The sequence below is a fragment of the Salmo trutta genome, chromosome 15, assembly GCF_901001165.1.
Source record: "Salmo trutta chromosome 15, fSalTru1.1, whole genome shotgun sequence".
Lineage (NCBI taxonomy): Eukaryota > Metazoa > Chordata > Actinopteri > Salmoniformes > Salmonidae > Salmo > Salmo trutta.
Window position 1 is genome coordinate 34,450,034 of NC_042971.1, and position 11,883 is coordinate 34,461,916.

At 41.6% G+C, this 11,883-nt stretch overlaps 1 protein-coding gene across 2 annotated transcripts; it reads left to right on the top strand.

Moving 5' to 3' along the window:
- On the top strand, window positions 1-10,393 carry rps6kb1a (ribosomal protein S6 kinase b, polypeptide 1a). 2 transcript variants are annotated; one of them, XM_029691158.1, is made up of 15 exons: window positions 227-311; window positions 941-1,005; window positions 1,092-1,135; window positions 1,560-1,680; window positions 1,788-1,856; window positions 3,387-3,534; window positions 3,901-3,958; window positions 4,296-4,487; window positions 6,147-6,237; window positions 6,386-6,493; window positions 6,652-6,714; window positions 6,808-6,885; window positions 7,006-7,113; window positions 7,439-7,551; window positions 7,778-10,393. In XM_029691158.1, the coding sequence occupies exons 3-15, from the start codon at window positions 1,098-1,100 to the stop codon at window positions 8,046-8,048; spliced, it is 1,458 nt and encodes a 485-aa protein (XP_029547018.1). In that variant the 5' UTR covers window positions 227-311; window positions 941-1,005; window positions 1,092-1,097; the 3' UTR covers window positions 8,049-10,393. The 2 variants fall into 2 exon arrangements, with proteins under 2 accessions (XP_029547017.1, XP_029547018.1); XM_029691157.1 differs by lacking the exon at window positions 941-1,005 and having other exon boundaries at window positions 1-311.
- Window positions 10,394-11,883: the final 1,490 nt, after the last annotated feature.

Here is an 11,883-nt window from a genome sequence, read left to right on the forward strand (position 1 = left end):
GGCTCCTATTAAAGATACTCAGCTAGCTACTATCTCATTTCAGCAGTGCGCGTGCTCAACACTTGGCTTTGTTTTTCCCCCTTTTTTTATTGTGTTTGGCCGGTAGCTAGCGGTACTGCTACTCGCATGGGTTTTATTTACTGTAGCCGGTTATGTCGGTGAGGTGTGTTTCCATGAGGCAGTGGAGAAGTTGATACTTTATTTCGGACTGAGTGAGAGAGAGGGACCAAGCAAACGCAATGGCGGGGGTATTCGACATTGATTTGGATCAGGCGGACGAAAATGTGTCTGATGACGAACTCGGGGATGGGGTAAGTAGCCAGCTACTGTACAGTAATTAGCTAGCTACCCAGCAAAACATTACAAGCAAGCTAGTTTCCTTTAGCTTCCGACCTTGGCATGAACCAGTTAGCTACTATCGTTAGCTGCTAGTGAAGAAGGGAGGCGCAAACTAACTTGTCTGCAGTAAAGAAGCTGATGTTAGTCAGAAGCTTAAGACTGTCTTTGTCAATAACTTCAACATATCAGCTGGTTAGCTAGTCGTGCGTGGCAAGCCCAAAAGAAGAACCCACGCTTACAACCGCTAATATATAACTAGTTAACTTAGCGATTAACGTTAGTAAGTAAGTAAGAAAGAAGGTAGCTAGCTAATTAATATTATATGAACTAACTATTATTAGGTAGCTGAACCAAGGGCGGACTTAACGTTGGTGGCAAGCTAAACTAACCAGCTATATAGGCCTAGCCATCTGTCTTCTCAAGAAACGATCCGTTCTTAGTTGGATTGTCAAAACATAATTAACGGATATAACGTAGCTATGAAACCACTTGACCTCTGATGATCAGATTTCGGCATCGTTGGATGTGGACAAGTGAAACAAGTTGTTCTAGCTACTCTTTCATACATCTTTAATTTTAGAATCATTTGCTTTTTTTTCAGCAGTCTCACAAGACTGTGTGTGTGATGCAGTCAAAAAAGTCCCGTCTGAATAATCACTGGAACAGGTATATTTTTGAAGTTGTTTACTGATGGAGAAAGATCAATCCTGTTGTTAAATTGTTCTCTTTTTTTCCCCCCTTTTTTTTGCCAGATCCAAATGAGCGAATGCACGGAGCAATGCAGCGGGTTCGAATTGTGGGTATTTACAACATAGGTTCAGCCTGTATATTTTAGCACTAGCTAATGTGGCACATTCACCATAATATCTTTGACAACAGGGTGCGTCTTTGTTATGCAATTCTATGTGTTTTATTGTTTGGGCACAGGTGTCAATCTAATTGCCCTAAAGGGATTAATAATCTGTGTAATAAATGTTTTGTTAACTACAGCAACACCTTTGACCACTTTTATGATGTGTGCTTGATGAACAGATAAAGAACAATGAGTGATTTTAGTCAATAGATTGCTTGTGCAGGCAGGACTGTTTTCCCCTACTGCGGATTCCATCTTTAATCTAACCTTCTGGTTTTGTCATTCGGGTAGATTCAACATTGACTGGCTGAAATTTGACATGAATGAATTATGTTTCAATGGTTGTCTTTTTAAATGTATTCTCAAGTAACATGGACGACTGTGAAAAGTTTGAAATCTCTGAAGACAGTGTCAACAAAGGAACGGAGCACATTCGTCCGGAATGCTTTGAGTTACTCCGGGTTTTAGGAAAAGGAGGCTATGGAAAGGTGAGCTATCCCTCATCACCCTATGACTTGTTCAAGTATTCATTCACGTCTTCTCCTTAGAATAGATAACATAAATTCGTGTTTTGACTTTCCCCCATCACATTCAGGTTTTTCAAGTTCGTAAGGTGTCGGGTGCCACTTCGGGAAAGATTTTCGCCATGAAGGTCTTGAAGAAGGTGGGCTGTTTGGATTCTCATGACATTGAGATACTTATCTTTTGTTCTCTCGTTTGCCCCTAAGGAACTGCACACTTAAGTTCTGTTATTTATTCTATAAAGATTTACGGATTTCCATTGACATGACGATGAGCCCAGATTGGACACTGACCCAAGTTGTTACAGTAGTGTACTGAATACACAGGTGAATTCCTTTAGCCATGCAGTCAGAAAAGAGGCCGCCTAACCCATAACAAAAAAACTAAAACGACTTCCCATGAAACCTCAGGGCTGTTTGTTCTCCACAGTTTCTTTCCATCTGCTCTGCATCCTTTCTGTAATTGATGACTGCCCGTCTGGTTTGCATCTTGGCCCCAGAATCCACCAATTTTTCCCAGAAGCCTTAGAGGTTTCGGTAATAATGGTTCTGTTTATAGTTTTTTTTATAAGCCAGTATTTACTGTTGCTACCATGCAGGAGCTAAGAGCTCTTAACCAACCAACCAGCAGCTATCATCACTGCCAAATAAAACACCAGTGTCCCCCTCTTTCCCTCACATCTTGGAAACCCATATAGCTTTTACATACAGGATTTACCCCGGTGTTTTACCGAAAAGGCTCAGACTTTTCTGTTTCCATGGGCCATGGCTCCGGCGGACCTGCTCTCACTTGTGGTTAAAGTAAAGCCCCTGGTACTTTTCAGCTTGCATTTACATAACAATGGCTAACTGAACTTTAACACCTCACAAAGCAACTGTTTTGATTATGCAGAGGTTGTTGATTCTGCTTTTCACAAGTCCTCAGTGTCAGCCCTAGCTATGGAAACACAATTCTCCTAATATAACATAAGGGTGTATATACTCTAGTGAAACGCTGTTGAAAAGCAGCAGACTTGCCCCAGCACTGGTGTTTAGCATGGTGAACTTAACCGTGTGTGCATGTTGTAAGTGGCTGTGTAGCACGGCAGGCAGCAGAGCCTCACGCTCATGGCCGACTGCTCTGCTCTCATACTCTGGCTTCTGGCTCTGCCACTGGGCTCAGGCTTTATCCAACTGAAACAGATCTAGTATTGTTCCCAATGGCTGAAATAGTTTGAATGTTTTGGATTTCTTTGAGCAAAAGATTTGCGCGTGTTCTGGACCTGAGGGCAACAATAACGGCATTAATGACATGGCTCAGAGCAGAGGCGTTCCTTTACTTTCTTTCACTGGGCTGGGGAAAAGGGGAGCGCAGAGAAATAATCATCGAAACCAGATGGCAAATGAACAATTCCTTTAGGTTATTGTTATGTTGTCAGACTGTCGCAAACCTGTTGTCTGTTACCTACCATAGTGTGTCCTGCTTGACAAAGAATGTACTCTAGTGTTACTTTTCAAATGCATATCATACCTCAGTTTCTAAGTGCAATAATGTTTTTCATTTGGAGTGACTAACTTGTTACCATACTATTACCAGGTTATTTCCCCTTTATTCTCTGCTGTAAATGTAAAGTGCTACCGTTGTTATAATGCTGACAGTGGTTGACAATCCATGCCTTGTTTGATGCCTCCAGGCGATGATAGTGCGTAACGCTAAGGACACGGCACACACCAAGGCAGAGAGGAACATCCTGGAGGAGGTGAAGCACCCATTCATAGTGGACCTCATCTATGCCTTCCAGACAGGGGGCAAGCTGTACCTCATCCTGGAGTACCTCAGTGGTGAGTGGCTGGGGCACGGTGTGTTCATTACACCTGACCAAATTCACATAGAGATGTGAGTTATAGATCTGTCATTCGCATTGAAAGCAAATCTTAGAAGCGGCAGATATGTTCTATCTGTGCTATATCTATGCTTCCCGTTCTTAAGTTTCGTTTTTTGTATTTTACTGTCAGTTTTGTACACCAGCTGAAAATGGTTATGGAAAATATCACATCGGTTTAGATGGTAAAATGATTTTCTACAATATACTTGCTTGTTTTTCACATTAACTGAAATTAAGCGAACTGCTAGAATTTTAGCAACCATGGAATGGCTGAGCAATTTCTACATAGCGCATATTTAAATGCTGTATTTGTGATTTGCAGGTGGGGAGCTGTTTATGCAATTGGAGAGAGAGGGGATCCTTGTGGAGGACAAAGCATGGTAAGTGATCTGTCATGCTAGAGATGTCTATCTGTTTGAAGTGTGTAGAATAGATACGATTGTCTGGAACCTGTAGTCCTCACTCAAATGTTGTGTCAACAGATGTGAGATTTGATTACATAGCATAAGGTCAGTAGGGGTGTGTTCTGGATCTATTTTTAGAAGCAGACAAATGTTAGGGTGTTGGAAGCACAACACTTAGGTTTAGAATGTAGAGGGCAATGAAAGGTGAATCTGAAAGGATACATTTTTCCAAAATGCTGTTGATGCTTTACAGTTAGATTTTTTTCCATCATACTTCCTGTAACTGTATAGATGTCTGTTTTCTGTTCTGCAGCTTCTATCTGGCAGAGATTTCAATGGCTCTGGGACACCTGCATCAGAAAGGCATCATCTACAGAGACCTGAAGCCAGAAAACATCATGCTCAACAACAACGGTCACATCAAGCTCACAGACTTTGGACTGTGTAAAGAATCAATTCACGATGGCACGGTTACTCACACTTTCTGTGGCACCATAGAATACATGTAAGTCACGGTCCTAATCATTAAAACAATGAAAAGTTAATATCAGCCTCCTAGTCTGTTGTAAACTTCTTTATCCACTACTGTACATACTCTTGGTAGGAGAAATTAGTGAGTTTGGTTGCACATTGTATTAGAGGTCGACCGATTAATCGGAATGGCTGATTAATTAGGGCCGATTTCAAGTTTTCATAACAATCGGTAATCAGCATTTTTGGGCACCGATGATGGCCGATTACATTGCACTCCACGAGGAGACTGCGTGGCAGGCTGACTACCTGTTATGCGAGTGCCGCAAGGAGCCAAGGTAAGGTGCTAGCTAGCAATAAACTTATCTTATTAAAAAAACAATCAATCTTAACATAATCACTAGTTAACTGCACATGGTTGATGATATTATTAGTTTATCTAGCTTGTCCTGCGTTGCATATAATCGATGCGGTGCCTGTTAATTTATCATTGAATCACAGCCTACTTCGCCAAACGGGTGATTTAACAAGCTTTTTCGCGAAAAAAGCACTGTCGTTGCACCAATCTGTACCTAACCATAAACATCAACGCCTTTCTTAAAATCAATACACAAGTATATATTTTTAAACCTGCATATTTAGTTAATATTGCCTGCTAACATGAATTTCTTTTAACTAGGGAAATTATGTCACCTCTCTTGCGTTCATTGCACGCAGAGCCAGGGTATATGCAACAGTTTGGGCCGCCTGGCTCGTTGCGAACTAATTTGCAAGAATTGTACATAATTATGACATAACATTAAAGGTTGTGCAATGTAACAGCAATATTTAGACTTATGGATGCCACCCGTTAGATAAAATACGGAACGGTTGCGTATTTCACTGAAAGAATAAATGTTTTGTTTTCGAGATGATAGTTTCCGGATTCGACCATATTAATGACCTACGGCTCGTATTTCTGTGTTATTATATTATAATTAAGTCTATGATTTGATAGCGCAGTCTGACTGAGCGGTGGTAGGCAGCAGCAAGCTCGTAAGCATTCATTCAAACAGCACTTTCCTGCGTCTGCCAGCAGCTCTTCACAATGCTTCAGGCATTGCGCTGTTTATGACTTCAAGCCTATCAACTCCCGAGATTAGGCTGGCAATACTAAAGTACCTATTAGAACATCCAATAGTCAAAGGTATATGAAATACAAACGGTATAGAGAGAAATAGTCCTATAATAACTACAACCTAAAACTTCTTACTTGGGAATATTGAAGACTCATGTTAAAAGGAACCACCAGCTTTCATATGTTCTCATGTTCTGAGCAAGGAACTTAAACGTTAGCTTTTTTACATGGCACATATTGCGTTTTTACTTTCTTCTCCAACACTTTGTTTTGCATTATTTAAACCAAATTGAACTTGTTTCATTATTTATTTGAGACTAAATTGATTTTATTGATGTATTATATTAACTTAAAATAAGTGTTCATTGTTCATTCAGTATTGTTGTAATTGTCATTATTACAAATATATATATATATATAAAAATTGGCCGATTTTTAATCGGCAGTGTTTTTTTTTTGGTCCTCCAATAATCGGTATCGGCGTTGAAAAATCATAATCGGTCGACCTCTACATTCTATAGGGTTTGGTTGCACATTGAATAGGCCTACCCATTCCTCTCCCCTCTGTCACTCCAGGGCCCCAGAGATCCTGATGAGGAGTGGACACAACCGGGCTGTAGACTGGTGGAGCCTGGGAGCTCTCATGTATGACATGCTGACAGGAGCAGTGAGTACAACTCCTCCAAGAAATACACATAATATAGCCTGTGTACAAGACTACATCATCTTTTTACATTTTGAATATTTTTTTGATATTTAACCTTGGGGACATTATGTCTATTGTTGTGGAACATAATTTTTGTGTTACTCAACAGCCACCATTCACTGGTGAAAACAGGAAGAAGACCATTGACAAAATCTTAAAGTGTAAATTGAACTTGCCACCTTACCTCACACAAGAAGCCAGGGACCTTCTCAAAAAGGTAAGCGTTTCACTGTGTTAGATGTTAAACTCTTCCAGTTTTAATAAAATCGTTTTTGGGTGGCATTTTAGGTACACTCCATCTTCTGATTGTCAAATGTAACACAAGTCGGGTCAAATGAAAACAAAGGAGCAGACTAACATAACTTTCTGTTCCAGCTGCTAAAACGCAACGCCTCGTTACGGCTGGGGGCGGGCCCAGGAGACGCCTCAGAAATTCAGGTGATACAGTTAAAACATGGCACCTGTTGCAGGATTATTACAATGTTGGTGAAGAGGGACACCCTCTAATGTAGCTTTTTTTCTCATCTCCAGTCCCACCAATTCTTCAGGCATATTAAATGGGACGAACTTCTCGCTCGCAAAGTGGAGCCTCCATTCAAGCCTGTTCTGGTGAGCCATCATTCCTTATTCATTGAATTTTCATTGTGAAGAAGAACACCTGTGCTTCCCAAGTCCTCCATGACCCAGAGACTAGAGGTTAACAAGTTTCCTCCTTTCCTTCCATTGTAGCAATCAGCTGATGATGTGAGCCAGTTTGACTCCAAGTTCACCAGCCAGACTCCTGTTGACAGCCCTGACGACTCCACGCTCAGTGAAAGTGCCAATCAAGTTTTCCTGGTAGGCTGCTTACTGTGCTCAGTCCATTTGGTTTTGTGTTTGTGGGCATGTGTGTTTTACTGTGTGCATGGCTGCACGCACACATCTAGGCATAAGCTAGACTGTTTTTGTTCTTTTTAATTTTTGACCAAAAAAGATTGTTCTTACGAGAAATGGGTAATGCATCTGTTTTTTGTTATTTATTTTTTACTGGAAACTGTTGACTGTCTGGCCACATTGCATGATGTAGTTTAATGAGTGTGTCATTGCTCATCTCCTCTGTTCTGTGTTATAATGTACCTTGATGAGCCTGGCTATAATCTTCCCTGTGACCTCCTTCCCACAGGGCTTTACGTATGTAGCCCCCTCTGTGCTTGAAAACGTCAAGGAGAAATTCCCCTTTGAGCAAAAAGTCCGCTCACCAAGAAGGTTTCTGGGAAGCCCAAGAACACCAGTGAGGTAAGTGCTTTTTGTTTTCTCTCATGTTCCTCTAGGTTTGTGTAGGACTTGCATTTTTACATGAAGTTGTCCTGCCCAGCAGTGGTTGAATCCAGTATCATTCTGGTACTCACTTCTACTGGGATTTATCCTCACTGTTAAAATGTCACTATTCTAATGGTCTGCCTTGCTCCTGTCGGTACTCAAATGCACTATTCTAACCCTGCCGTATGTCCTATTCCCTCAGCCCAGTGAAGTTTGCTGGGGGGGACTGCTGGCCCCGGGCCCCCACCCAGGCTAGAGTCTCGTCCCTGCTGTTCCCTGGGGGCTCTGGGTCTGGAGACCAGCCCATGGAGGTTGGTGTGGAGCAGATGGACGTGAGCTCCAAAGCTACTGAGGTGTCTGCCCCCCTGCCCATCAAAAAGCCCTCTGGCAACACCACCACAGGCGGCCCCTTCAAGAAGCAGGCCTACCCCCTGATGTCCAAACATCCCGAGCACCTCCGGATGAATCTATGACGCTCAGCTCCATCTAGAACTCCTCTTTTCTAATTCCCCCCCCCCCTTTTTATTTTATTTATTTTAAAAGCCTTAAAGAAATGACTGACGGAGCGCCGACTATCGGCACCAATCACCAGCTCCCTCCCTCTCCTCTCTTTCCCTGTTTGAGCAGCTTGGGAGCCACATGGGGCTTTCTACCCTAGCAGATATGAACAAACAATAGCAGTCTCCAATTAGAGCTTTAGTCAGACAACGAAAGGTCTTGACTACTTCCTAATGCCCAGTAGGGTGTAGCTGCAGGAAGAGACGAGAGCAGTGCTGCTGCCTGATTCTTGTGTGCTCCACTGGGATAGCTTCTCATATGATATACTGGTGCTTTGTACTTTGGGTGAGTGGGGACAGACAGTGTTACTCATGCAGCAAGGATTTTCCTCACCAGGAGTGAGACATTATTGATTTCTGAAGCCGTGTAATAGACTTTTGAAGGCTGAAAGGGTGGAGAGGATTTCCCCCTTAAACGTCTCTGCTTCCTTTTTACAGGATACAGTATAGATGGAGAAAATTACAATGAACACAGAACACAATATTCTCTACAGTTCTCATGCTATCGTATATTAGGCTACATTGTTCCATAAAAAAAAAAGATGGAATCCGCAATGCCTTTTTTTCTGCTTTGTCACATCCAGTCAGGATAAATCCTGTTGAACACGGCTGGGTCGTGTTCAGTAGGTAGAACACGTATTGAAACTGAATTTAACAGGAAGGTGCCATCTGAACTCATCCAATGAAAACAGATTTCCGTGAGCCTTACTGAACATGACCCTGGTGTGGTGTCATTGATGGAGGAGGTGCAGCTAAAAGCAGACAGAAAAGCACGGTGTCTGCTATTTCAGCTGAATGCAACACCTCCTGCACAATCTGTCTTCTGACTGGATCTCTCGGTAGATACAAAACCTGTGTGGTGACTTGAAGGTGTTGTGTGTATGTGGTCTTTTTAACTGTGCGCCTCTGGAGAAAAGCCATTTGATCCTCTTTCCCAAACATGAAACTTAGTCAAATGAATAATAATCCAACTATAAGGTTCCATCTAGCTGAAGGCAGTGTTCACAAGACCAAGAGAATGGTCATACTTAACCAAATGTGTCTGTTATTTGATAAATGTTAACATTTTACTTTTTAAAAACATACTTTTAATAACTTTCAATAAGCAAACAGTTGTACTATTCTGTTCAGTGAATGTGTATCCTGACAGAGGATTTCCTATTCCAAGACTGCTGAGGTTTATTAAAATAGACATTATCCTCCCCCCTCCCTCGTGTGTGTGTGTGTGTGTGTGTGTGTGTGTGTGTGTGTGTGTGTGTGTGTGTGTGTGTGTGTGTGTGTGTGTGTGTGTGTGTGTGTGTGTGTGTGTGTGCTTGTCAATGAGGGAATGGACCAAGTGCTTTATCTTCAGGTTCCATTGGAGAGGATGTATGGTGTGCTTCAGAGCAACTTCCATAGTGACCATGGCTTAGCTTTGAATACATTTTTAACAATCAACAACTTCTATGGTGAATTATTTTTTTTCTTCCTACTGCATCAGTCCCACTATGCAAACAATGTATTTATTGCATAGTCAGTTGTATGTTTGGCACGCATGGATCTTTTGTAAATGACAACTTTATTTTTTAGATATTTGCATATGGTTATCATATGAATATCTCTCTTGAGAAACCTCAAATGCAGCAGTTAATTCTTTATTCAAAACTACAACGTCCTAAGTGTTTTAGTATATTTATTGTACTACAATAGAATCATATTGTGCTATTGACATATTCATAAAGTCACTTTTTGATAACTTTTACCTGGTTCTTTTAATTCTGAACTTGAACTTTAAGATGCCTGTCGAGTGTTGGAAATATGGGCCGCGTGTGTGTGTGTGTGTGTGTGTGTGTGTGTGTGTGTGTGTGTGTGTGTGTGTGTGTGAGAGAGAGATTAAAAATAAATAATAATTGCAACTTTGTGTGTGTGTGTGTGTGTGTGTGAGAGAGAGATTAAAAATAAATAATAATTGCAACTTTATGTGTATGGAATGCTATTGAGACAGGAAGATGATTGGACCATGTTTCTTTCTAGTAGTGTAGTCTCTAAATGATGCTCCTCTAACCTGTTAAATACTAAAATGATTGTAATGATCTGAGTGGGATTCATCTCAAGTGGTTTGGCGCTTGAGGGCCTTTTGTATACTCATTAGAAGACTGCTGCAAACATTTAATCTGAGTCAATATTTCATCCCTGTATTTATTCCATGACCTGGGATGTTGATTTGTAATATCATGTAAGTGGATGGATGAGAACAAAATAAAAAGTGTTGCTGATTTGAAGCCTGTGAGAGTGATTATAGTGCAACCTGGAATGATTATGCTACCTCCCAAGTTACTGGTCAACTCTCATAACGGTTGCACAGGAATGTCCAGAAGACACTGACTTGAGGTAACAACCACGTTTCCATCCAGTTTTATGCAGGTAAAAAAGTCATGCCACATAAAAAAAACAGGACAGCTGTGAATCAAACAGGTAGTTTGTTACAATTTTATAAATGCCACAAAAACAAATTCTAAAGGATATTTTTATGTCTGTAAAATGTATTATGCGAGAAACGCATTTATGCGCAACTATGATATAGTAACCATATTGAAGTTAACTTCGAGTCGGGATGATATGGTGGTCCTCCCACTATGACTCGGGAAACCATGCAGTTTATTAGGCTACAGAAGAAAACAAAAATATGATTATTTTCACAGGATTGTGAAAGTGAACGCACCGATGTGACCGAGGAAACACCATGCACTTGGCGACCGTGTTACCGTGCAATGCGCCCGGCCCGCCACAGGTGCCGCTAGTGCGCGATGGGACAAGGACATCCATCCCGGCCAAGCCCTCCGCTAAACCGGACGACGCTGGGCCAATTGTGCGCCGCCCCATAGGTCTCCTGGTTGCGGCCAGCTGCGACAGAGCCTGGACTCGAACCCAGAATCTTTAATCGCACAGCCTTAGACCACTGCGCAACTTGGGAGGCGGCTAAAATAATATTGGATTGTTTACTTTGTACTGACTAGGGGCTCTATTCAATCTGTATTTCTGAAGCGTTACAGATTGCTCGCTAGAAATGTAAACGGTAATTTCCGATTTAGCGGATATGCAGCATTTACCATCTCCATTAATGCGCTGCAGAAGTCTATATTGGCCCAGTGAAAATATTTTTTTAAATTCCAATTTTTCAGGGGGTGCTGCAGCCCCCTTCAGCACCGCTACTTCCCAAGGCTATGGCTGAGAGACATGTATCTTGTCAGTATATCCATAACCTTTGATAGAGCCCTTGGTTGCCCTGACCCAAGCCTTATTATTGGGCGAGTTCGACATTGCAGCCAACTTTAGAGGCGAGTTGAGACTGACTGCAAATCACTGACTACGAATCATCTTGCAGCCTAAATAAATACTCAGTATTATTTGTAGAACAGTCTGTCACAATTTACCCATCATACATCACAGTATTGATACTCTCAAACACAGCCATTGACTGCAGTGCCTCAGAGAGCATAGAAAACATGGTTGTGTTTGAGAACATCCAAACTTAGCTGACACTCACTGTGGTCTCCTTTACCTGTATAGATATGGACTCCCCAACTATATGCCACCAGTCGACTTATATAACAGTCCAAATGGGACAATAGTTAATACTAAGAACAGCCAATGGATGGTAGGAAGAGGATAGACTGATGCTTTTCTGTGTGTCCCTAAGACCTCTGCACTCTTCATTCTAAAGACAAATAGGTTGTAAATAACTGAAAAACAAAGTTGGTTCATAACAAGC